General features: G+C 43.4%; 2 protein-coding genes, 1 long non-coding RNA gene and 1 other non-coding gene across 5 annotated transcripts in view; 3 read left to right on the forward strand and 1 right to left on the reverse strand.

Annotated features, from left to right (window-relative positions):
* Window positions 1–25: 25 nt before the first annotated feature.
* On the forward strand, window positions 26–15,459 carry LOC140075095 (uncharacterized). Its single transcript, XR_011849342.1, has 3 exons — window positions 26–102; window positions 8,417–8,476; window positions 15,361–15,459. It is a non-coding gene; the product is annotated as an uncharacterized lncRNA (long non-coding RNA).
* Window positions 7,492–7,573, forward strand: TRNAL-UAG (transfer RNA leucine (anticodon UAG)). The gene has a single exon. It is a non-coding gene; the product is annotated as a tRNA-Leu (tRNA).
* SDR42E2 (short chain dehydrogenase/reductase family 42E, member 2) lies at window positions 8,296–26,516 on the reverse strand. 2 transcript variants are annotated; one of them, XM_072120592.1, is made up of 12 exons: window positions 26,436–26,516; window positions 25,787–26,145; window positions 25,609–25,704; window positions 21,520–21,577; window positions 19,601–19,719; window positions 18,698–18,773; window positions 15,329–15,411; window positions 13,609–13,746; window positions 13,456–13,524; window positions 11,213–11,276; window positions 10,901–10,962; window positions 8,296–9,424 (listed from the first exon to the last, which is right to left on the reverse strand). In XM_072120592.1, exons 2-12 carry the CDS (start codon window positions 26,108–26,110, stop codon window positions 9,215–9,217), a joined length of 1,299 nt encoding a protein of 432 aa, XP_071976693.1. In that variant the 5' UTR covers window positions 26,111–26,145; window positions 26,436–26,516; the 3' UTR covers window positions 8,296–9,214. The 2 variants fall into 2 exon arrangements, with proteins under 2 accessions (XP_071976693.1, XP_071976692.1); XM_072120591.1 differs by having other exon boundaries at window positions 8,299–9,424; window positions 10,901–10,974.
* Window positions 16,277–27,328, forward strand: part of CCP110 (centriolar coiled-coil protein 110) — a 66,409-nt gene continuing 55,357 nt past the window's right edge. The window contains exon 1 of the mRNA XM_072120587.1: window positions 16,277–16,446. Coding sequence (XP_071976688.1) covers window positions 16,435–16,446 — 12 coding nt within the window. The 5' untranslated portion in view covers window positions 16,277–16,434. The remainder of the gene's footprint in view (window positions 16,447–27,328) is intronic.

Here is a 27,328-nt window from a genome sequence, read left to right on the forward strand (position 1 = left end):
AGACTCCGTTGCGGGGGGAGGGGGGTCCTACATAATCCTATAGACCAGACACACAGAACAAGTTACACTGACCAGATTTTATCCCATTACTAGTTCTTTCAGGTAAGCTATAAAATGCTTAGTCTTTCTATGAAACCTCTCTATGAAATCTCCAAAGTCATGTGAAGCTGAGCAGAGAAGAGTCAGATTTTACCTGAGATTAGTCAAGTGTAGTAGTAGCAGAGGGGGAGTCACTTCAGATGCCCCCTATTTTCAAGAGGACCTAACATTGCAATTTAGGACCCTATGGACCTGTGGTTCCCGGACCCAAATCAGCCTGTATCAGGTCTCTATGTGGCCCCCATATTAAAAAAAAAAAAAACATTAATACTTACCTAGATGCAAGTCTCGAAAAGTTGCAATCAGTTACTAGCTAATTTCTACACTTGGTCAGGGGCAGCCATAGATTTGCCCCCAAATTTGCTACTGTTTAAAAAAGTAGCAATTTTTACATCTGGATTTAGGTGATAACCCAGGGAACACTGCAGAAAACTAGACAATGGCGATGAAAGGAGACTGTTTTAGGCGCAAAAAAAGTCGCAAATGAGCACAAGCACCATGAAAAAATTAAAGAAAAGGGTAAACCAAGTTTGAGACGCGTCCCCCACTGAGTATCTGAGGGTACGTGAGAAGGCAGTAGAAAACTCAGAGCAGGTCCTATTCCTGCCTTTGTCTATGGAAATGTGAAAAACAATTGACTTTTAAAAAATTAGTTTCCCTCTTTTTTTTAAACTTATTTATTGAATTCTTGAATCAGACATTAGCCTTCAACATGGGAATGAAAACCCTAAAATGAGCATCATCCATTGAATTAGGGTGCATTCACACGGCCGCATTCTCCCCCAGCCCAGATCTTGGGCGAGCACAGGGCCGGGAAGAGGAGGTGGCAGGGTGGAGCGCTTGTCACCCTCTCCTCCCTCCATAGACAAAAGAGCGGCCGCTCAACGCACCGTTTCCGGGAGATTATTGAAATCGATGGGAGCTGTGATCTGGTCGACAGATCATTGTGAATGAGGCCTTAGAATGTATGACCTCTGTTTGCAAAATAATTTTAAAACTACACACCAATGACACACAGACTGCAAAAAACGGAAAGCGGATCTATTGTTTACAGCCTGAGAACAACACACAAATGTGTACAGGTGGCCTAAGATGACTCTACTTCTTCAAAATGTGTTAGGTTTCTGGGTGGCGAAGCCCTTGTGTAGTTCTTATGTGCTCTTATGGTTTTACTTCATGGGCAAACCCTTTAAGGGGCTTCTGTAAAAGCGTTCCATAACGAATTTGTATTCTGTATAGTTTACGTTTTTTATTATATGGGAGCCTATGTTTGGCATATGTCCGAGTTACATGCTGGGATCTCTTCCTGACATATGGGATGAATTTGGCTGTAGTTTATGACATGGCCTGGGTCCACAGAGACCAGAGGGTCCCCACAAAGCTTTGGGATACAGATTCACCAGGAGCGGTTCTTTAAATAACATTCTGGTTCCAGGCAGAAGTGGAGCTCGCCTCACTGCTGCTTGAGGTAAACTACTGAAAAGCGCCTCAACCTCACGTATAATGTAATATATCATTAGTGTTTTTTAAGTGGGTTGTCTGTCCAGTGTTTCCCATCCTTGGTGACCTCAGGTGTAGATAGATGCTAGTGAGTGCAAGGGCATACTCCCAGAGGTGACTGTACTGTAGTATTGATGCTACCCTGAGGCGAGAGGCTCAACTCACCTCATTGCACTCCTGGTACTAGGAACCAAGGAAGAGCGGGATAAAGAACAGCATCCTCCCTTGGTGAAATTGCTCTCCTCCTCTTCTTCTTGCTCCTTTTAGTGTTAGCAGGAGGAGGCAGGACTAGGATATGTCACGTAACAAGGTAGATACCCCGTACTAGTGGGGCTCAAGGCATAACTTTGTTTGGGACCCCAATATGTCATATCTGCCCCTGCGGACATATAACCCTGCACATCTAATGTGGATAGAACCTTGTCAGGGAATGTTCCAGTTCAGTGTTCTGTTTGTCACTAGGCCCAGCAAATATTTACAGCGTCGGAAATCCGCTGACATTTGATAAAACTATGCAGTAAGCGTCACAAAAAAAGCGCAAGCACCTGACCTCTGTATCTGGACATGGAAAAGGCAACCAAGTTAGAACCTGAACTTTGCTGCTCACAACCTTTGACTTGACCTCAGACCGTGATGTAATTATACGTCACGAGAGTCATAGTTACGAGGCGCGACATAACGTACATACAGTAACTGGGGGGGAGAGGATACCGGAGATCCTCCACGCTGCGTCACGGACACTGATGGATGGGGAGCATCTGGGATGTGTCCTCGCGTATAACTTCCCAGTACTACGGGCTTAAATTTCACCAGTGAAGTGAGATCTCGTAGTTGCAGTCTCATGTACATGTGTCAGGATCCTGCTCCTGTATTCTGTGTCCTTCTTATATAGGATTTCTACAAACTTGTTCGAAACATGGTTTGTAGTTCATCTTCCAGGGGCCTTTAACACCCCAAAAGTCTTCAAGTGACCACATCGTCTTGTAAAAAATGCTTTTATTCTACAGATTGCAACTTATAGAAGTGCCCTCACACTGCTGTGCTCTTATCTCTCTGCAGTGAACTACTCAACATTCCCTTCCCCCTGCTCTTAGTAAAAGCTGTTGCAAGTGCAGATAGGTAAGAGCAAATAGACTAGAGACCGGTGTGACCATCCATTTGAGCAGTTAGTAACAGCAGCACTGTAAAAATGCAATTATTTCCAGATTGTTACTTATAGAAGTGCAGTGGAGACGTGCCCTCACACTGCTGTTCTCTTATCTCTCTGCATTGAACTGCAGATAGGTAAGAGCAGATAGACTATAGATCTATGTGACCATCCCTTCGTGAGGTTAGTAGCAGCAGGACTGTAAAAAATGCCTTTATTCTCCAGATTGTTACTTATAGAAGTGCAGTGGAGACGTGCCCTCACACTGCTGTTCTCTTATCTCTCTGCATTGAACTGCAGATAGGTAAGAGCAGATAGACTATAGATCTATGTGACCATCCCTTCGTGAGGTTAGTAGCAGAAGGACTGTAAAAAATGCCTTTATTCTCCAGATTGTTACTTATAGAAGTGCAGTTGGGACGTGCCCTCAGACTGCTGTGCTCTTATCTCTCTGCATTGAACTGCAGATAGGTAAGAGCAGATAGACTAGATATCTGTGTGACCATCCCTTTGTGCTGTTAGTAGCAGCAGGACTGTAAAAAGTGCAATTATTTTCCAGATTGTTACTTATAGAAGTGCAGTGGGGACGTGCCCTCACACTGCTGTGCTCTTATCTCTCTGCATTGAACTGCTCCAGATTCCCTTGCCTCTCCTCTTGGTAAAAGCTGTAGCAAGTGCAGAGAGGTAAGATAAGATAGACTAGAGATCTTTGTGCTGTTAGTAGCAGCAGGACTGTAAAAATGCATTCTCCCGATTGTAACTTATAGAAGTGCAGTGTGCACTGTTGTGCACATTCCCTTCCTCCTCCTGTAGCAAGTGCAGATAGGTAAGAGCACAGCAGTGTGAGGACACACTGCTACAATCCTGGAATATAAATGTTTCACAGGTCTGTGGGTATCAAAACTATACAAGGGTACAAATAAACATCTATTATGGGATCCTATCTAACACTGTCTAGTTTTGAATGGTGGTCAAATCAGATAATCCCTAATTACTCCATCAATACGTATGCACCTATGGACAAACCTAGGCCAACAAGCGCACAGACTGCAGGACATCATAGAGCAAGAGGAGCTGAATAGATTATAGTATTGTTATATACGTCCCAGAAAAATGCATGAAAAGGTAGATAGGTAATTTAGGAGTCCTGTGGGTCATCTTACAGGGAGCCTGCGGTAGTCTGAAACACACCTATATTCTTGTCATGGGTCATCAGTTTTGGAGGCATTACTTAAAATGTTGAAAATGACATCTAAAGCCCTAGAAAACATGTTATGACATTACATCCCTGCACAGCTAGACGGTGCCCCAGCACTGCTTAGCATTTTTCACACTTAGATGTTTTAGATTTTTTCCTATTAGTAACTGGTTGTAAATTGTTTTCCATCTATTTTTCAGAGACGTTGATGGGTGCATGTGATGTACACCTCGTCCCCTGCCTCCGCTCCCAAGGGCTCCTGAATGAAAGAAGACGTTCTTCAAACACTAGGTGTGTGGAGCACATTCTGTCCTTAAGCAGGAAAATATTGACTCACTGTCCAGGAACAAGCGGGCGAGCTGTATACCACCTCCTATCTGTGTATGGCGGAGGGGGGTGTATAGTACCAAGTAATTCTCACTACACAGAACCAGGGGCGCGGGGGGTCCGTGTGCCATAGAGGACCCATAATGCATCATTTCCTCATTGTTCCATATATGTCCTCCTGTTTAACGGAACCTTTTATACCCCCCTCCTCAGTATGTGGGTCGCCTTTCTCCTCCATATATAACCTCCTGTGCGTCTCCGCGCAGACTCCACCTTTCATCCGCTACCAGCGGTCTCTGGCTCACGCTCCGGGCAGTGGCTGCTAAGACCTCACACTGTTTAGGGGTTGTGTTCTGGACTGCTGGGAGTTGTGGTACCTGTGCATGGTGTCTGCGATTGTGCTTTGTTGTTCTGCACCATGAGGGGTTAATTCCCAGAAGTTTTCCAGCTCTAATCAGGTTCTGGATCTGGGGTTCTGGTTGCATAAATTGCCAGTGTTTGAAATTCCTTCATCACTTTCTCTCTGCTATAGGTTTGACCTGCTCTGTGTTCTGTATTGTTGTGATCTCGGCTAGTTTTTGACATTGACCCTTTTGCCTCCTGATTTTACTCTTGACGTACCCTCTCGTTGTGACTCCGGCTAGTTTACTTCTCTTTTGTGTTTTATGTTTGTTAGTCTGTTCATGTTGTTCCCTTCGCGCACTTATCTAGTGTATTCCGAGTCTTCTAGTAGTCGCCCCACGGTTTAGCGTGGGGGAGGAGGGGGCTGTATAGGAAGGGCCAGAGGTTGGGGCGAGCACAGGGCACATCAGACAAACGTTTCCTAAGGGTTCTGAAAAATAGTAAAAAATTTAAAAAACCCCTAAAACTACAAATCGCCGCCCTTGAACTGATAAACTATAATGAACATGTTAGGTATCGCTGTGTCCCAAAATGTCTGATCTATCAAAATTGATTAACAGTTATTCCCGTAATAGAAAATAGCGCCTAAATGTCTGAAACGCCACTTTTTTCCCATTTTGCAACATATGAAAAATGTAATAAAAAAAGTGATCAAAAGGTCTTAGGGTGAAGACACACATGGCGTTTTTAGGCCGTTTTTGGGCCGTTTTTAGTTAGTGCGTTTTCAGATCGTTAAAAACGCATGCGTTTTTGACCAGTTTGAATTAAGATAGTTGGTCAAACCTGTCAAAAACGCATGCGTTTTCAAAAAACGCATGCGTTTTTCAAAAACGCATGCGTTTTTTAACGCATGCGTTTTTAATGATCTGAAAACGCACTAACTAAAAACGGCCCAAAAACGGCCTAAAAACGCCATGTGTGTCTTCACCCTTAGAGTCCCGCAGTATGAAAAAGTTGTGTATGTCAGAAGATGGTGAAACAAAGAAATGTTTTTTTCAATGTACAGAAGAGAACCAGAGAATGTTAAAGAAACCTTCAACGTTCCAGAGACTATTGGAATCTGTCATCATGTAAAAATGACCTTCCTGATGACAGTTTCTCTTTAACATTTGCGTTTTAATAACGCAAAATGAATGCTTGTGACTGCACAGAGTTACCACTTGCATTTTGTTAACGCAGTGTTAACATGCCATTAACGCGCTACATTTATATTGTGTTTTATATTTGCAAATGTTGATAGCAATGTTATAAGGCAAATCTCTCCACACTACACAAAGTAAATGCTACGTGTGAATGCAGTCTTAGGCCCCTTCCACACTAGCGAGTGTGATGCGATGAACTCGCATCACACTCGCAACGCAAGCTGCCGGGAACGCACGGCCCGAACGCTGCACCGCGGGAGTGAACTCAGCATGTCAGTTCACTCCCGCGGTGCAGCGTTCGGGCCGTGCGTTCCCGGCAGCTTGCGTTGCGAGTGTGATGCGAGTTCATCGCATCACACTCGCTAGTGTGGAAGGGGCCTTAGGCCCCTTTCACACTTGCGTTTTTCACGCGCGTTTTCTGCGCGTGCTTTTGACGCGCAGAACTTGCATTGCACTCTGACCCATTGTAATCAATGGGTCTTTTCAGACTTTCAGATTTTTTTTTCACGCACACACGCGCATTTTTTTTTAATGCACGTTTAAATCTCGGCATGCTCTACTTTTGCAAGTCACGCGTATGAAAAACGCACCATACAAGTCTATGGAGATGCATCAAAAACGCATTGCACTCTGAGACACTTGCAAGTGCAATGCGTTTTTCACGCATCAATTGCCATAGAAAAGATAGAGCTCAGCCCTGAGGCCTCTTCCACACTAGCGTTGCATTTCACGTCAGAGTGTGATCAGGGTGCGATCAGGGTTTGGTCAGTGAAAAACGCACATTTTGCATCAGAGTGCAATCAGTTTTCAGTCAGAGTTTGTTCAGTGTCTCAGTTTTTCACGCGCATTTTCAATGCAATTTCAATGCGTTTTTCAATGCTCAGGGCTGAGCTCTATCTTTTCTATGGCAATTGATGCGTGAAAAACGCATTGCACTTGCAAGTGTCTCAGAGTGCGATGCGTTTTTGATGCGTCTCCATAGACTTGTATGGTGCGTTTTTCATGCGCGTGACTTGCAAAAGTAGAGCATGCTGAGATTTAAATGCGCGTTAAAAAAAACGCGCGTGTGTGCGTGAAAAAGAATGCAAGTCTGAAAGGACCCATTGATTACAATGGGTCAGAGTGCAATGCAAGTTCTGCGCGTCAAAAGCACGCGCAGAAAACGCGCGTGAAAAACGCAAGTGTGGAAGGAGCCTTAGTCTTTCCATTATACCTCACCGATCTATAGTTGCAAAACCTGATTTTGACTCTCAATAACTAATGCAAATCACTGAAGACCTCATAGAGATGTGAACAAGTATGTTGCTGTCTGATCACTCTATATATCTCACCATAAGTAAAATAAAACTGGGGATCAGTCCTGATAATCAAGGTCAAAGGTCAACACCTTCTTTGTGTCTGCATGTGCCAAGTCACAACACATGAGAAGGGGGCAGCTCCACCATGAATCAGCTGGACAACAGTGCCACCTGGTGGTGAGCAGCAGACACCGCTTCTAAACACAGGAATTAATTTCTGCACCGTCACGGCTGTGATTTTTCCGAAGGGCAAATAGAAACAAAGGAATTCACCAAACCCCTATTTTACTACAGGTGCTTGTAAATATTCCTTTGTACATGGAATGGGTTTCCCTTGATGTATGGTATATTGATGTAAGACTCCTCTGATAGTGAGGTGGTAGCGTGGCCGAGTGGTCTAAGGCGCTGGATTTAGGCTCCAGTCATTTCGATGGCGTGGGTTCGAATCCCACCGCTGCCAGGATAATTTTTTTTTTTTAACAGTCTAAAAGTACAAAAAATGCTAAAAACATATCGAACATAGCAAAAATGTAACTGGTTTGTATTCCTTAATTTATGGCATATGCTTATACATAATAATAATAATTCTCTATTTATATAGTGCACACAGATTACGCAGCACTGCACAGAGCTTGTCACATCAGTCCCTGTCCACAATGGGGCTCACAATCTAATCAACTTACCAGTATGTTTTTGGAGTGTGGGAGGAAACCGGAGGACCCGGAGGAAACCCAGACAAACATGCAGAAACAGTATGTATCTGGCAGCGTCTGGCAATATAGAAGGAATTACATGACCTGCAAATGAATTGTCAACGATGTAATGCAAAGAGAGGGCAGGTCTGACAATGCAGGAGCCACAAGTATGAGCAATATCTGAATCCCAAAATATCCCTATTGTATTCTTATTGCCCATTGTTTAGAGCAAGCTAACTCGTGTAGAGGGGTGCTAACTTTATGGGATTCCTATTCTTTGCAGGACGGTACCATGAAACCTGTATGCAAAGCTTGTCAAAATTTTCCTAAAAATCTAAAACTACTTTGCATTCCGGAGAATTTTATGAACGTCAAGTCGTGGGGGCTGAGAGTGTCTGGTTTAGAAATGCAAAGCTTAGCAGGTATGACATTACTTTATAAGGTGCAGTGGATAGCTGACCTATTAGATGGGACCTCACACTATAATAAAATATATCGTACAATACATATAAAGCTAACATAAAATGTCACCATGTTATATACCCAACTCTGAAACCGAAGTTAGAAAAAAAAATGTTTTATTGAAATTCACATTTTCCAATCTTCAGATGCTGCTGCAGAACCTCTCATTCATCTGATGTCGGAGAAATCTGAGTCATAATAATAAGGTAATGCAATGCAAATCTGTGTAAACGTGAATCCACAAGCAACAAATATTACTTTTACATATTACAAAAATATTTCGGTAAACCAGACATGTGTAACACCTATGGAGCCTGGAGCCCCTCAGGCTCATTTGCATACAGTCCTTCATCCTGGTGGTAGATGTCCTTTAATTTGTATTGTGACCCCTTCATTCTTGGAATCGGTAAGGATCTACTATCAAAATCCAGATAGACCATTTACTCATAGCTCCAGGCACTGTGACTGTGGTCTGTGGTAATCTTCTTATATTTGCTATCCATTGCCTCCTTTCTTCTAAAATAAACTTTTAAAATTACCGTATGTCCAGAAGGGCTCCGTGGGTTTATTGCTAGAGCCCCTTCCATGCTGTAGTTTCACAGGCTGTTACACTGTCTCCTCCTCAGCACTTCCGTCTCCCTCTGTCTGCTGTAATCTCACTGCAGCATAGGAAGTTTTAGCACACAGTGGTAGGGGGGAAGTGCTCCTGCACAGTGTAACAACCTGTGAAGCATTGAGGGGCTCTGGTAACACCTCCAGCAGTGTTATATTGTATGAGTCTAAAAATATACAAAATCTGTGAGTCTCCTAAAACCCCACTACTAACAAATTCAACATCATGACAGCAGAGATGTAACTCTCTGACCCCATCCTTAGGATTTTCCTTTTCCTGGTAGAATGGTAACCCCCTATTATGCATAACAACAGCTGATGATCTACATTGTCTATAAAAGCAAAGGTAAACACAAGCACATAAATAAAGCAAATACAAGAAGCAACAATTGTGTAAAATGTGTCTTGTGTTGTGACGGATTGGGCCTGGATTTGATATAAAAATCCACTGAATCGGCAAAGGAAAATTTCTTTGGGTTGTATCCGAGTTCTTTCCCAGCTTTATCTATCCGGAATGTGTGCACCACTGCAATTTTCATTACCTGGAAGAAGAAGTATTAAGTAAATAAATTATCTGACGTCAATATTAAATTACTGACCCTAGGAGACACACAAGTACACAAAGGAAATCAAAGTGCCTATTCTGGATTGCAAAGTTGTTTAACAAATATCTATGTTTACACCACCTATATGCCAGAAAATGACCCAAAATTTGGGGAAAGTTTTTGGTGCTCGATGGCTTAGATCAATCAAATTTTCTGAGAAGAAGCTCTCACGGTAGAGCAAGGGGTGCAGGCCGAAAACTCACAACCTGTCACCTACATTATAAGCCTTGCAAACAAAGGTTTAGGACAGGATCGAGGAGCATAGACAGGATTAAGAGTCAGGTACAGGTTTGGGGTCCACAAGGTTCTGGCATAATGGGGGGGGGGGTCTTATATTTGTCATGAGTAAGGGTGGGTGTACCGCTTGAAACGCATTGACTACAAAGAATTGTTTCATGGAGTGGTTATGATGTAACCAAATAAAAGTTCTATGCTGTCGGGAACCTGGCTGGACCGTGATTATATTTCCATAATGGGGGGATCCACAGGGTTCTGGCTCAGGGTGGGGGGTACACAGGGTTCTGGCTCAGGTTTGCGGAGTATACAGGGTTCTGGCTCAGGTTTGTGGAGTATACAGGGCTCTGGCTTTGACTGGGGGTACACAAGGTTCTGGCTTTGACTGGGGGTACACAAGGTTCTGGCTTTGACTGGGGGTACACAGGGTTCTGGCTGGGGGGTAAGAAGTGTTCTGTCTCAGGCTGGGGATACACAGGGTTCGGTCTCAGGCTGGGGAGGACACAGGGTTCTGCAGCTCAGGCTACGCACGGTACACATGGTTGTTGCTCTGGTTGGGGACACACAGGGTTCCAGCTCATGCTGGGGGATAAACAAGGTTCCAACTCAGGCTTCTGGCTCAGGCTGGGGTTACACAAGGTTCTGGTAAGGCTGGGGGTACACAGAGTTCTTTCTCAGGCTTGGGGATACACAGGGTTCCCACACAGGCTAGGGGGGGAGGGGGGAGTTCACACAGGGTTCCTGCTCATGCTGAGGGAAGGCGTAAACAGGGTTCCGGTTCAGGCTGGGGGGTACTCAGAGTTCGGCTCAGGCTGGTGATTCACAGGGGAACAGGTTTCTGGGTCAGGTAGGGGTTCAGAAACAGGAAAACAGTACCACAGGTCATAGAAGAAACAATAACCAGCCCTGAGTGAACTGAGCAATAAGCAATGTATACAGGATGCGCCCCCAGTGACTGGTTAGGCCCTGCACTACTTATCCACCATCTGAGAAGTACACAAATCCTAGACAATGACACCACTAGCTTTTCTGAAAACATCATATCCAGCTGAGCCGAGGCCAACTCTGAAAGTCAGCTAACAAAAACCACTCAGCAAAGTCGCCCTGAGTCGGGTCAGCAAACTCAGAACTGAGCAGCAAATGGGCAACCAAAATTTTACATGATATAAGAAATCTTACCTCGTGCCTGGTCAGCAGTGGGTCTAAGGAAACGAATGGTCTCAAAAAGATGTGCAAATATTCTAAAATAAAAGCTACAGTGAAAACAAATGTGAATAATAGATAATAAACATATATGTCATATTATTATCATGTTATGCTTCATAGTGACATGTTATTTGTATGAATGATATCTACAATATATTCTTCCATTGTAAAGTAGGTGGAATCTACATGTAGCATAATCACCTCTCCATAGACTTCTATGTAATCTGATAACTCTGGGAATCAACATCATTTCAGTTGATATTTCAGAGTGAATGATATACATACCTACAGCATAGACCAGACAACAAGGTATATTTATCCATGGATCTGGAAAACCAAGTTTTTCAAACTAAAAAGGCAAAGAAAATATCAGTAAGTTTTTTTTTAAATTAAAGGAAAATAATAAATCGAGAGATACAACTGAATTACTAATTTATACTATCATCATTTCTGTCCTGTATCTACTAACCGCTGAGAGATAAAGGGAGCGGGTAAAGTGTCTTACGACTTAACTCTTTACAGACAGTCTGTGGAGAGTCTCAACTCCTCAGATAGGTAATAGGGAAAGAGTTAATCATTAGCCTTCTTATCTGTCTAAAGTGGACTGACCTCATGAAGGTTTTTCAGATACACTGCTCAATACAAAAGAAATAAGCAGAAAAAAGGCAGAGGGAAGACATTGGGGCACAATTACTAAGGGTCTGCAGACCACATTTCTGTTGGGTTTACAGGGGTTTTTGGCCCACCCGATCAGATTTTGGCGCAATCGATCCAACTTTTATGCAACACAAATCAGGGCGGTGGCCGTCGGACAAGACATCTGATTCGGGCTGAGTGCAGGATTTAAAATAAAAGTTGTGTCGCAAGCCAAGCACTTAAATGCACCAGGAAGAAGATGGTGAACTCCGGCGGACCTGAGGCTGGTGCCACACGCACCGCTTTGTCTGCGTTTGAAAACGCAGACAAAGCCGCACCCAATGGGGCGGGCCGCGGCCCAATCACATCGGCGTTTCTATGGAAACACCTGCGACCGGGAACGAGCCGCCGGTGTTTTGCATTAAATTAACGCAAAACACCGGTGTCTCATTCCCGCGGCCCGCCCTGGATGGTGCGGCTTTGTCTGCGTTTTCAAATGCAGACAAAGCGTTACGTGTGGCACCTGCCTGAGCGGGGAAGGGACACATGCAGGATATCGGGCGCACGATCTTGGTGAATCGAGCTTGATTTCTTCCTTGTCGGACAGTCCGGATCGGGTAAGTAAATCAACCCAATTATCCATAAAAGGATATTCTCATCTGGGCATTTACCATTAATTCATCTACCATATATACCGTATATACTCGTGTATAAGCCGAGTTTTTCAGCACAAAAAATGTGCTGAAAAATGTCCCCTCGGCTTATACACGAGTCATACAGTCATAAAAAATCTTTAAAAAATAATAAACTTATATACTCATCCTCCGGTGGCCCCGACCTGCAGCGCTGCTCCCCTGATTACCGCACGGGTCCTCTTCCAGGGGAGAACCGCCGTCCAGGGGAGAACAATGGCTGCGCCCGGCACGAAGTTAGTGAAGAAAGAAGACGGGCGCGGGAGCCAGAAGAGGACCCGCGCGGACATCGGGGGAGCAGCGCTGCAGGTCGGGGCCACCGGAGTATATAAGTTTATTATTTTCTTTTAATGCTGGGCTAGCTGTATATTACTGGGGGCAGTGCTGTATACTACTGGGGGCTGTGCTGTATACTACTGGGGGCTGTGCTGTATACTACTGGGGGCAGTGCTGTATACTACTGGGGGCTGTGCTGTATACTACTGGGGGCTGTGCTGTATACTACTGGGTGCTGTGCTGTATACTACTGGGGGCTGTGCTGTATACTACTGGGGGCAGTGCTGTATACTACTGGGGCAGTGCTGTATACTACTGGGGGCTGTGCTGTATACTACTGGGGGCAGTGCTGTATACTACTGGTGGCAGCGCTGTATACTACTGGGGGCAGGCTGTATACTACTGGGGGCAGGCTGTATACTACTGGGGGCAGGCTGTATACTACTGGGGGCTGCTGTATACTACTGGGGGCAGGCTGTATACTACTGGGGGCAAGCTGTATACTACTGGGGGCAGGCTGTATACATACTGGGGGGGTCTGTGATTAATGCATTTCCCACCCTCGGCTTATACTCGAGTCAATAGGTTTTCCCAGTTTTTGATGGTAAAATTAGGGGTCTCGGCTTATACTCGGGTCAGCTTATACTCGAGTATATACGATACTTACATTTTTTCAATTGGATTCTATTTAAAAAATGTTCTTGTGTGTAGATAATTTACCATTAATGTAGTAATATTGTCCCTTAGAAACAAGATTGTTGTCCTTGGATAAACCACCTCTGCGAGAGGGATTGCACAAAGAAACAAATATTTTTTGGATATGAAATGTCTGGGATTTACTGGATGTCACAAAGGTTTAATTATGCTTTAATAAAATTGGGCCCTGATCAGACAGGATTATCCATTTCCTCCGTTGTTACTTACCATTGGATGAAGGAACCACTCCTGAAAGCTGACGTGCTCCCCATCATGGATGAAATAGGCTTTACCACTCTGTAATATATATCACATTCAGGTGAATGGAAGCCTATGTCGCTGAGGTCCACCGTCACATATCTTTGGAATATAACAACTTACCGCTATATATCCTTTACTAGCAGTCAAAGCCTCCGCAGCAAGTATATGAGCCTCCACCAGATTGTATAAATGGATCCAGTTCATCTTAGTCTGGTCATTCCAAAACTTAAAACACAATAATCCCTTCTCTGCGTTTGCCTGGATTTGGAGTCAAGATTAAAAACATGAAGTAAATGTATGTTTCTGGCTATTCTTCTCTCCTCACTATCACTTCCATTTCTTTACATACTCACGATTAAAGTAAGGACAAGGACAGTTGGATTTTGGATTCACTACTATCTGGTGACCAGGAACTAAAGGGATTGGCCACTTTATCTCATGTTTTTTGTAATGTATGTATAAGTGTGTGTGTGTGTGGGGGGCTGGATATGAGGTCATTTACCAATATACATCTATTAATTGTTGTGCTCCCCTTTCCTGATATGTAAAGTGAAGATTTCTCTCTTTTATCTCATCAGCCAGAGATTCCTAACCATAAAATGGCCGCAAATGGAGGGTCATGTGATCTCTGACTGGCGATTGCTCACAATCCTCCATCTGCGGCCATTTTATGGTCAGGAATGTCTGACTGATGAGATAAAAGACAGAAATCTTCACTTTACATATCAGGAAAGCGGAGCACAACAATTAATATATTTATATTGGTAAATTACCTCATGTCCTGCCCCCCACACACACACTTTACAAAAACATGAGGTAAAAAGCCAACCCCTTTTATGACAGTATTAAAGCTTTAAGACAATGGAGCACTCCCTTTACCAGGTCCAATTGGCAGAAGACACAAAGATTCAGAAGTTCCAGGTACTTGTCCATTTCCGCCAAGGACTAGTTGGATGTCCTTACCAGATAGCAGTACATATACCATAGACTTCTTATTTTTGGCAATCAAGGAGCAAGGATGACACAACAAAATTTATACATAGCCATATATACATGTGCTTAAAGGGGCTGCCCACTTGCTGCAAGTAATTAATATTGTAATTACATTTTTCCAGTATACTTTCTATATCAGTTCCTCGCTGTTTTCTAGATCTTTCCTTGAAGTCAGTCTAAAGGAAGGGTCATTGTTTACCTCCTGTGGAAAAACACTGATCCCTGGCCATTGTCACGCGTGCGCAGCTCGTTATATCACAGACAGTAATCAGTGAGTTGTGTGTTATAACGAACTGTGCACCTGTGTGACATCACATGACCAGGGGCCAGTGTTCATCCATGGGAAGTAAACAATGAGGCTTCCTGTTGAATGTCAGCAAGCAGAGATCTTGAAATCCATGGGGAATTGATACAGAAAGTGTACACCCTCCCTGCTACAACTCCTGTCCCACCCTTGTTGCTCTCAGTCAGTACAGTGGATGAGCCAGAAGTGTCGGTGATCCCAGACGGCCACTTTAGTGACGCATGTCTTGTCACCTGTTGCATGTGACTAGATCCTGCTTAGGCCAATGATTGGCTGCAGCAAACAGACCAAGAGTTGCGGCACTGGAACAGGTAGTATGAACAGGGTATGTCTAATTTTGTTCCTTACACCTTCTCTGGCACCTCTGCACGTTTTACTAAATGACTGAAAAGCCCCTTTAATTTTTTGGCTCACACATAAACAGTGACATAACTATTGACGCCAGCCTTCCATAACCATGGGTGGTCCACAACCCCTTCCTCTGCTATACCTTGTAGCACACGTCCCGCTCCCATATATGATATTTTATCTAACATGACTTACGACCAGTCTTGGTAAATGTCTTTTTTCATCAGGTCCATAAATTCCCGGAGGCCGCAGAACACATGTGAGGAGTTTACCACCTCCTTAAAGAACACAGAAAAGAAGTACAAAATAAGCAAAGGTTCCTTGAAATTAACTCCTAAATAACTGGCCTATAATTTATACAATAACTTTATTACTTTTATCTCAACATGGCTTATTACATAAAATTTTTTGTACAAGTAATTTTTGCGATTGATCATTTTTGAATGTGATCTCTGTTGGGTTGTTGTTCTTGTGTTTATGAATGTTTGTTTAGTCTCTAAAAACAAAAAAAAATCTCAATAGAAAATATGCTAATCAAAATATGCTGATTTAAAAATGCCTTTGTCAGCATTCTGAATGAGTTCAGTACTTTATAAAACTTTATTTTACATTACCCTACTCCTCAATGTATTGTTCCTCTACTACACACCTCCCCCCTCCCCTGCCTGCTCAATGCACATGACAAGAAGTGGGGAGAGAGCTGGATGAGTCTAGAGGGGACTGAGAAACAGGCACACAGACTGCTGCCCCAGGACTCACCACATGCTGCTGGCGGTAATGTGAAATAAAGTTTTATAAAGTACTGATATGATTCAAAATGCTGACAAAGGCATTTTTTAAATCAGCATAGAATAGGCAATTGGAACCTGTCACCAGCTAAAAATTACATTCCTGGCACAGGTTCGCTTTAACTCTTTCTTGGTATTTTGGGGTATATATAACTTTTTTATGCTGCTATTTGGAAATTCAAAGTGTAAATTGAGCAAGTAAGCTACAGTACATTGCCATCATTTTTATGTTCTCCTTTATGGTAAGGTTGTTGGGTACAGTCCTTAAGCACTAAATGGCTGCTAATTATTTCATCTTTGCAAATGTCAGATACTTGTCCAACAAACAACACAACCACAACCAGACTTGGTATGTGCTGTCTAACTGCGGAAGTGGCTACAAAACTGCCTAAAACAGATATACCACCCTGATAAGGAATCAGAAACCTGCGAACAGACCATGAGAAACCCTGCAAGTGGATATGGAACAACTTACTACATCTTGCAACTGCTGGATGGGGGAGTGGACTTGCTATGAAGATGAAGGTAGAGAATGACCAGCATACACACAAGAACACAGAGGGACAAACAATAGATATAGAGAAACATGTGGTGTCAGGACCGTGTCAAAACGAATATGGTGGTGAAGCACAGAATCAAATTACTAGAGAGAGGTCAAGTAAACATAGCAGAGGCCAGATACACAGAATAGCAAAGCAATAACGAGCAGAAACCAGGAAAAGGTACAAGTAGACTAGTAGCACCAGCAAGGTATAATGTAACTGGGCAGGTATATAAATGAATTCCTGGATGCCGCTCCCAGCAGCTTACTACATAGGTCCTCCATCACTCTAGTAACCCTTGCTGGATAAGACTGGGCTGCAGAGGGGGTGGGTGTAGTTAAATCAGTCTTAAAAGAGCAACAACGTAAGCCACAGTTCACACATACAAAACTCTGAGGAGAATCAATGTCTTCGAATCCACCTTCCAACAGTTACTAAGGTCAGTATTCTATCTGAACACTTGTATGAATACCAGGGCTTCTGCATGGATATCAGGTGAAGTGAGATCTCTGTAACCAGTCCCTGGCTATATTTATCCCCCGTCTCACCTGTGCACCTGCTATCATATTGCACTTTACATTAATTTGTTGTACAGTGGCATTTCTAACCTTATCGCGGCTCTGTGCGGCTTAAGTGCTGAACTGACTCGGCGGCTATGGAAATGTCTAGGGTCTGTCATGAATTATTCCGGCTCGGTGTATCAGGTGACTGCTAGAAGGTCTTAGACTGACAAAACAATTAGAAGCAATTGTACAGGCAGCAAATGACTCAATTTATAATGTCACTTTCTACTCAATGGAGGAAAGTGCCCAGAAATGTTATGGTTACAGATCAGCTGGCTGATATCAGAGGACTCCGTGCCCTGAAGAAACGGAGCGCCACTTCTGTCTGTACATGAATTATCCCTATAATCCAACAGGGGCAGAGACATCTGAGAAAAAAAACTGATTGCACCCAAATGTCATCTGTGTGGTGTGGTTTTTTTATTTTATTGCTTTGTGGATCCATTGACATAAATGAAAAAGGACAGGAGACGCTGCAATTTTTTTTTCCAGCGGGAAAAAAAAAAATCGATATGTGAATTGGTAATTTAAGGCTCAGCGTGCTATCCGTGGAAATAGCAAATAGGATACTGATGTGAAAAAACAATGGGGCTTATTTACTAAGGGTCCTCGGACGCACTTTTGGCGGACTTTCCAACCTTTTTGGGTTTTGCACAGCGGTGACAGGTATTTAAGAGGGGATTGTGCTGCACGCAATTGGATTGTGGCGCGACTGCGCTGCGTTCCATGCAAAACAAATTAGGGGGCAGCCCGTTGGACGATCCGATTCAGCACAGGATTTAACTTTCAAATTGTGTCGCAAAACAATGCACTTACATGCACCAGGAAGAAGAAGCTGAACTCCGGCAGACCTTAGCGGGGAAGCGACACATGCAGGATATCGGGCACACGATCTTAGTGAATCGCGGCTGAATTCAGTATCGTCAGACAGTGAACTCCAGCGGACGGGTAAGTAAACGTGCCCCAATGTGTGACTGTGTTGCAATACAGTGGCAGGGCCGGTGCCAGCACTGGGCATACCTGGGGAAATGTTCCCGGGCCCAGAGCTGCTGGGGGTCACACATAAGGCTGTAAATAAGGAATACATGGGGTTGTGGGGGCTGTATCTATATAAAATTTGTATGGCGCAAATCAGGGAATCTATCTTTATAAATATAACAAATGTTTTTACACTGTACTATAGGATGATACATTTTAACTAATCAGCATCAGTCATGCGTGGTTTATGTTTAGGGGGTCACCGTTTTTCTAAAGCTGCACGGGAACATATGCTTTTTATGGGTCACAAACACCAGATCGGACTTGTGCGCCGATGACGGTAGTAGAGGACTGCCTATGAGTCCTTAGAAATATACGGGATGTTTGCTAACAGTTGAAATAACACAAGCAATGCAGACGTCCTGTCCAGAAAATGCTGCCTGCAGAGGAATCACTTACCCCTCATGGTCACATATTGCTGAGAACGACGCGGTCACATGACGCCACTGTAAGTGCACTATCCAGGTTATGCCTTCTGCATGTGTTGGTGACTATTAATATTGGAATTATTGGATTTGTATTGATGTTACTAGATGTGACGGGGCTTGTGTTATTGCATTTTTTATATTTTATAGACAAAGTGAGCAATCCTGTACTTCACCAGCCCCATGATCTGCAGTAAAGTCACGGTACCTTTAAGTGGAGACTCATTGGCTTCCAGAATCATTTGATCAGCAATCGCCTTGGTCTTGGAATAATGGTCGAGTTGCTAAAAAATAAAGAACAAACAATATAAATAACCAGTGTAAAGGCATAGATATGAATCTATGCAATTTTTGTAGGATGTATAAAGCATGGAATATGGTCTATTTTGTTACATTTTACTTATAGATCAACAACTAACTCAAGGCAAAGTCTGGCAAATCAGGCCCGAGCCCAGTGCACTTGCAGGATGATCTGTAGATCCATCTTTGCTTCATCAGTTTGTGGTCACCGAGGCTTGTTGCCTTTCCTACTAAAAACACAGTAAAGACTGTCTCTAAAGGAAATTTACCATCAAAATAAATCATGATAAACCATGGGGAACTTACTTATAGGTCCAGGCACTGTAACTATGGTAATCTTCATATATTTGTTATACATGGCCTCCTTACTTCTAAAATGAACTTTAACCATTATGCTAATGAGCAAGAAGGGCTCTTGGGGGGTTAACAGAGTCCCTCTGTGTTGTGGCTTCACAGGCTGTTACACTGTACAGAAGCACTTCCTCCCACAGGGTGAGATTACAGCAGACAGAGGAAGGGGGAAGTGCTGAGGAATGTGTAGAGAGGGAAGTGTAATTGCCTGTGAAGCACAGAGAGGCTCTAATAACACTCCAGACACATTAGCGTAATAATAAAAGTTTATTTTATATGGAAGGAGGCCATGGATAACAAATATTAAAAAAATACCACAGTCACGGTGCCAGGATCTATGAGTAAGTGTCCCTAGTTGGATTTTGATTTCCAAGGGATATAGAGAAGATCCATAGAGAACACTGGACTCTCGACCTATTTCCCCATTAATTTTTCTCATATTATATCAAATGCAAATCACCTTATCCAGGGGGTAATAAGTTGTTGTTTCCTCATCACCTTCCTCTATACAGTTTCCACCAAATATCACATTGACTGTACTGGTGTATATAAGTCTGCGGATGTTTCTGTGTATGCAAACTGTATCAAAAGAAAAGAAGAGATTGTTATAGATTGTTATAATCATGTGAAAGAGATGATTTTCATTTCATACTTTCGTTCAATTGTACTAATTTTCTCTCATATAGGGCAAGCAGCCTGGGAGGGAGCCATTGCGGGGGACACAATTTATGGATGTAAAGGGAGTCTTCCTACCGTTTTGACCATACATTGTTAGGTATCAGCCTTGCAGAGCTGTGCAATTATACCTTTGTGTATGTTGTTAGTAGCAGCAGGACTGTGAAAAATGCATTTTATTCCAGAATTCCACTCTTATGTGTGAGATCACCTCGCTGTGCACAGCATCCCCTCTGCTCTGAGGAACGTATATTCTTGTGTATAAGCCCAGTTTTAAGCACAAAAAATGTACTGAAAAACCCCAGCTTATACTCAAGTGTATAAATAGAATTATACACTCGCCCTCTGACGCTCCCCACAGATCCTCTTCCTTCTCGTCTTCGCCCATGTGCGATGCCTGCGGACACACTATGATGTCATCAGCACCGCCATGTCATAGTGTGTGCGTGGGCAGAGCGCATGGACAAGTCTCTGCCCGCTCTGATAGACATGAAGACAAGAAGGAAGAGGATCTGCAGGGAGCGTGGGAGGGTAAGTATATACATTTCATTACTGGAAGGGGGTGGGGTGGGGACAGGCTGCACGGCCAAATTCATTACTGGGGGCCAGGCTGCATGGGGCATTTTATTACTGGGCCAGGCTGCATGGGGTGATTTATTTCTGTGGGGGCAGGCTGCATGAGGCACTTTATTACTGGGGCAGGCTGCATAGGGCATATGAATATAGGGGGCAAGCTGCATGGGACACTTTATTACTAGGGCAGGCTGCATGGGGCACTTCATTACTGGGGGGAGAGCTGCATGGGGCACCTCATTACTCGGGGGGAAATTTGCATGTGGCACTTCATTACTGGGGATGCAGGCTACATGGGGCACTTCAATACTGGGAGAGAGAAAGCTGCATGGGGTATGTCATTACTGGGTGAGGCTGCATGGGACACTTCATTACAGGGGGGGTTGGCTGGATGTGGTTCATTTCATTACTGGGGCAGGCTGCATGGGACATATCATTGCCGGGGGGCATGCGGCATGGGGAACTTTATTACTGGGGGAGGCTGCATGGAGTATTTCATTACTGGGGAGGCTGCATGGTCTATTTCATTACTGGGGAGGCTGCATGGCGTATTTCATTACTGGGGGGCATGTTGCATGGGGAACTTTATTACTGGGGGAGGCTGCATGGAGTATTTCATTACTGGGGAGGCTGCATGGAGTATTTCATTACTGGGGAGACTGCATGGAGTATTTCATTACTAGGGGGCATGTTGCATGGGGCACTTCATTACTCGGGGGCTGGCTGGATGTGGTTCATTTCATTAGGTTCATTTCATTACTGGGGGGGGGGGGCAGGCTGCATGGGACATATCATTACCGGGGGGCATGCGGCATGGGGAACTTTATTACTGGGGGAGGCTGCATGGAGTATTTCATTACTGGGGAGGCTGCACGGAGTATTTAATTACTGGGGAGGCTGCATGGAGTATTTCATTACTGGGGGCATGTTGCATGGGGCACTTCATTACTGGGGGGATGGCTGGATGTGGTTCATTTCATTAGGTTCATTTCATTACTTGGGGGGCAGGCTGCTAGTGGTCCATTTCATTCCTGGGGGGGCAGGCTGCATGGGACATATCATTACTGGGGGGGGGGGGCAGGCTGCATGGGACATATTATTACCGGGGGGCATGCTGCATGGGGAACTCACCATCAATGACAACTTGTGTTCCTCCAATATTAATAGATTCAATTTGTTTCTTCTGCAACTAAAACACGTAAAAGATTAATATCTTGAATTCCATAATTATAACCCATGTCATTTATTATGGTTTTATGCATTATTATAGGTGGAATATTTACTGCACACAAAAAAATGATGGATTGGACAAAATAAAATGTTTAGTTTCTTTTAGAGCTTTAACCCCTTCTGGACATAGCCAGTTTTGGCACACAGGACACAAAAACATTTTAAATACTAGAACACCTATGGTAGCCGGGGGACTCACAACTAAAGCAAAGAGGAGCATAGGGCCAACATTTTGATCCTGGTGTGTCAAAAAAAAATTGGCATAACTCCTAGAAAAATACAGGACTTTGTGTTATTTGTATCTCTTATAATTGCTGAGCGCTATGGTGTTGGGGGTAATTGTGTGTTGGGGTATGGTGGCAACACAGTAAGGTCTTGTTAGAAGATTGATTACTTCTGCCTATCAGGGATAACACAGTGAATACAGCGTTCTCTGAAGCAGGCCATAATTAGGGTAAGAGGAGAAGTGTCGGGGCAGCCACAGGAGCGACAGAACCTCATTATCATAATTTTATAATTGTTCTTTCTGCAAAACCACTCAGTTCAGGCATTAAACGGGATGTGTTTCTGCATCAGTGTTGTTACAGCACTGATAAGGTATGTTTGGTTCATAAAAGCAAATGGTAGATTTCCTTTAAGATAATGGGGCACATTTACTTACCCAGTCCTGTCGCAATCCCTGATGTGCGTTGTCCGACGAGTATGAAGTCCGGCACGATTCACTAAGATCGTGCGTCCGAGATCCTGCATGTGTCACTTCCCCTCTGAGGTCCGCCGGAGTTCACCTTCTTCTTCCCGGTGTGCATGTCTTGCGACACAATTAGAATTTTAAATACTGCGCTCAGTCCGAATCAGTCGGGTTGTTCAACTGCCATGCCCCCCTGATTTGTGTCGCATGAAAGTCGGCGCAACTGCGCCAAAATCCGATCCGGTGCGCCAAAAACCCTGGTTAAATGCGGTGTGCGGACCCTTGGTAAATGTACTCAATGTCTGCACACGCCTGAGATCACTTCCCTGTAGTCACTGGAATGGACCTTGATGTCAGGCTTCTGGGGTAGTGGACCACCGCGGACAATGACACCTGTGGCACCAGTTTTCATCAGAGCCTGCCGCAAAGCAGGTTGGTCTTGCTGAGGCAGGGTAACACCAGGTCGTTCCAAAGGGGTGGCTTGTCCGTGGTGGCAGCCAAGGTCAAGGTACAAAGTCAGCAGGCAATCTTGCGGTCGGGCAGGGGCAGTAGGTCAAGACAGGCGGCAAAGGTTCAGGGTCAGAGAAGGAGCAGAAGGTCAGGGCTGGCAGCGGAGGAGTGGAATTGGGAACAGGTCCAGGGTCACAACGGAAGGTCAATACACAGGAATAACTCATAGGGAATAGCTTTCTCTGAGGCATTGAGCGCAAAGATCCGGCGAGGGATGTTGGGAGAGGCCGTATTTAAACAATCCCGGGAAATGGCCAGCGCCAATCAGCAGGAGAGGTTCCATGCCTCCGGATACCGATGCTGTCAGGTAGTGAAGCCAGAGCAAATTAGATGGCGTCAACATCAAGAGGCTGGAAACTCTCCTGCTGACAGCTCACCGCGAACAGCGACTATCTTACCTTACCTTCACCTTTTTTTTATTTACATTTTTTTTGCATTCACAGTTTAAATTTGTTTTTGTGGCCCAATTACATGTATTTGGGAAAATTATAATTTCCAGGTTAAGTCATTTTCAGGGTCCATTCACACACGCTGTTTTACATGTTACCAGGAGTTTAGCTGGTTTGAAAGCTTTTTTCTTCATTGCTGGAAGTGTAAGCAGCTGCTTACACTTCCAGCAATGTAGAAAAATGGTTTCAAAGCAGCCACACAAATGGTAAAATGTAAACCACATACGTTTACTCAATGCGTTAAAAACTCTTCACAAATACCATGGGTTGTGGATGGCACTTTTGTCAGTTTGTTCGCTGTTTTCGGGATTTGGGCAGCTTTGACAGGTATTTAACAGGGGTTTGTGCTGGGATTGTGTCACATGCGATCGAATTGTGGCGCAGCTGCGCTGGCTTTCGTGCCTTCAGGACGATCCGATGGATTAGGACTCAGCACGGTATTTAACTTTCGATTTTTGTTGCACTTACATGCACCAGGAAGAAGAACGTGAACTCCGGCGGACCTGAGCGGGGAAGTGACACATGCAGGATATCGGGCGCATGATGTTAGTGAATCGCGGCAGAGTGCATCATAAGAAAGTCTCCCTTCAATGTTCGCCACTGTCTAGCTTTCTGCATGTTATCACATGAATCCAGATGTGAAAGTTGTGACTTTTGGGGGGGTTTTGCTACTTTTTTTTTAAACTTGCAAATTAACTAAAGACCAAAAGCCACATGTATCAATAAGGAAGAACAGCTACATCTGACGAGCAGAAAAAACAAGAAAAGTCTCAAAAAACAGTCGGACAAATCCAGACTTATGATACATGTGCCCTATTGCTCACACTTGTATATAAACTCCCCCCCCCCCCCCCTCACGTGGCTGTGTCTATGTGGATTTGAGACATGGAGATTTGCAACAAAAAGTCTCAAAAAAACACCAAAAGTTGCACCTGCCAGGGCAAGAAAAACTAAACATGTAACATAAGAAAAAAGACATAAAGGTGTAAACGTCTCAATTATACCCCACATAAAACCAAACTAAGATACATGTCCCCCATTGTATCATATATCACTATAATGCTCAAAGTACTGTTGTCGGTCCATTATATCCAGCGCTACTCTCCTTTTTTGGGATTTGATTTTTTAGGCCCCTTCCACACTTGCGTTGCAGATCACGTCAGAGTTTGATCAGGGTGCGATCAGGGTTTGGTCAGTGAAAAACTGACATTTTTCATCAGAGTGCAATCAGTTTTCAGTCAGAGTTTGTTCAGTGTCTCAGTTTTTCACGCGCGTTTTCAATGCAATTTCAATGCATTTTTCACCCGCAGATAATGCACGTGAAATGGACTCAGGACTGAGCTCTATCATTTCTATGGCAATTGATGTGTGAAAAACGCATTGCACTTGAATTGGACTTGCATGCGTATCAGACTACAATGCGTTTTTGATGCATCTTGTATAGTACGTTTTTCACGCAGGTGACTTGCAAAAGTAGAGCATGCCGAGATTTAAACGTACGTTAAAAAAACATGCGTGTGTGTGCGTGAAAAAAAAAGCAAGTCCGAAAAAGCCCATTGATTATAATGGTTCAGAGTGCAATGCAAGTTCTGCGCGTCAAAAGCATGTGCAGAAAACGCGTGTGAAAAATACAAGTGTAGAAGGGGTCTAACTTTGCCTTGTTCACCACACTGAATAATTTTACCTTTATTCTGCAGGGCAGTTCAACTCTAGTACTAGTCAATTCAACTTTTTAGTACTAATCTAGTTTTATAGGAAAAATACAATTTATGGGCCGCCGATGGCTCTAGGGTGCAATTGAAACTGCATCCTCTCCACCCCTTTAAGTAACGCCCATGATGTAAACCTACACTGATGTATCTACGAGATGCCCTTTAGAAAACTTTTTTATTAATTCCTCACCATGGTATTTGCTGCATATATTATTACATTATATATTATTATATTCTGCTTATACTGTATTATTAAACTAAGAAATAAAATTACTTCATTGAAATTAAATAAAATTAGAATGTGATCTCTGACAAAATTTTGGTTTATGCCGTTAACACAGATATCCTAATGGTGCTTTGTCCGGATTTTAGAGGCCACAAAAGTTCTTCTCCACACCATGTTATAATTCTGCCTGATCTATTACATAAATGTTACAATAAAGTAGTGACAGTCATAATACTTTTATAGATGTGGAAACCTGCATCAATGTAATATACACAGTAAATGAAACTTTGAGAATAAAAACAATAGAACTTACTTTTTATATTATAGAATAATAACACAAACCACTGACATGGCAAGTTAATAATATAATAAAATAGAAGACAAAGAAAAGTATCTTTTACTTACTTGTTGATATCCTGACATTCCAAAGGATGCTGCATGGAAAACACAGTCAACTCCTTCACAAGCGTCATACAGTGATTTGTAATCTCGGATGTCACCCTGAAAAGGAAACAATACATTTTGGCCATGGAAGCTTCTCCCCTAACTGGATGTCATCTTCTAAGGTTACAAATGGAGTTACCTGTATGAATGTAGCACGGCTCGGAACGTCCAAGTCCGGCTTTTGAATATCAAATAAAATAACATTGTATCCCAACTTTGTAAGGGCTAATCCAAGGTTATGTCCCAAATATCCTGCGCCACCCGTGACAAGCACTTTGGAGATCTCCCACGTGCCCGGGTGAGCGCTTGGCATACAGGTAACCCTGCTTCGGTGAGGCACAACTCCATTGGTTCGGACAGTTCTCAGAGGAAGAGCTTTCCTTAGACATTCTGAACACATTTCTTCCTTCTCAATGTGGTTTCTTAAGTCTTCAAGTTCACATACAGACTTGGTTTCCCTCATGATGAAATATATTATCCCGATTTAAGTGATTAAACCTGAGGAGAAAATAAATTGCTATAATTAGAATAATTTTTTTTTACACAATTTGTAACAATTACAATTTTGTAATGAATAAAATTTAGATCTCACTTAACCGGACGGCCATTAGCATCTGATGGAGTTAGTCTTATTTCAATTATTTGGAAACCTGGAACACTGTACCTTTAATAGGTTTCTTTGTGTCCAAAAAAGTATATTAAACAACCAGTGGGTCCCCACAAATCCCTACAATGGGAGACGATAGTCTAACTACCCCCACTTTTTTCTCTTCCATCCCATGACTTACGTGATGTACGTTCTTGTATCCCAAGAGGGATGTCACCAGGAGAGCAGGACAGGAGAACTAAGCGAAGCTCCGAAGTACAAATCACTTACACCTCTAATATTGTTCAGTAAGGTCCAAATTAAAACAAGCCTCACTAATTCCTGAAAACGACATCAGGTCCACACCCAGGGATCCTCGTGTTGTTGGAATTTAGGAAACGAAGTAACAAGCTGTACTTATCATTTATCTTTGCTCAGCTAAATATATGAAGAGAGTGACACATTTTTATTACATCGAATGGAATGGTGATGGAATGTTATGGAATGGTTCAGATGACTTCCAGGGCTTATCACTAATGATTTATATAATTATCTGAAAATACATCAACTATATTACTCACTTACTATAATAACTGCAACATTTTCATTTACTATTCTATTCGGGATAATACCATCCATCAAAGACTGTAGTAACTTATAAGGAGAAAACAAGTTTGGCAGTAACACAGTTGACTATTAGAATTGAGGCAACCATCTTGGTGGTTACAGAACATTCTTAGACTTCTTTCACACAACCTCCATTTAGGTCAAAGGCACCCAGTCCCGTTGTGTGTAGCACATAGCTCCGAAGCTAATGTGGCTACACTGGCTCCCAGAGCTCTCCGCATGTGCAATAGCTCTGGCTTCAGTGCCGCTTGCCCACACATACGTCATCACTCTCAAAGGAGCAGTGCTCCAGGATGGATGGATTCCTGATGGTAGGTGTCCTTTAAAGGGTTTGTCATGTGCCAAATACTATTAGTTACCTATCCATGGGTGGTAGTTTAGCAAGTGACCCCCAGTAGCCTATCGGTCATCTGTGTTAAGCAGTACCAGTGTACTAGGGACGGGACACAAGGCAGCTAGCTCTATCCA

This window comes from Engystomops pustulosus, chromosome 8 (assembly GCF_040894005.1).
Source record: "Engystomops pustulosus chromosome 8, aEngPut4.maternal, whole genome shotgun sequence".
Taxonomy (NCBI): domain Eukaryota; kingdom Metazoa; phylum Chordata; class Amphibia; order Anura; family Leptodactylidae; genus Engystomops; species Engystomops pustulosus.

Excerpts from the sequence above, each read along its gene's own strand:
- SDR42E2 (XM_072120591.1), bottom strand. The coding sequence starts at position 26,110 with ATGAGGGAAACCAAGTCTGTATGTGAACTTGAAGACTTAAGAAACCAC. Across the intron at positions 19,720-21,519 it reads AACACAAGTTGTCATTGATG|TTTGCATACACAGAAACATC; the intron begins GTGAGTTCCCCA and ends CTTTTGATACAG. Across the intron at positions 15,412-18,697 it reads CAATGAGTCTCCACTTAAAG|GAGGTGGTAAACTCCTCACA; the intron begins GTACCGTGACTT and ends GTGTTCTTTAAG.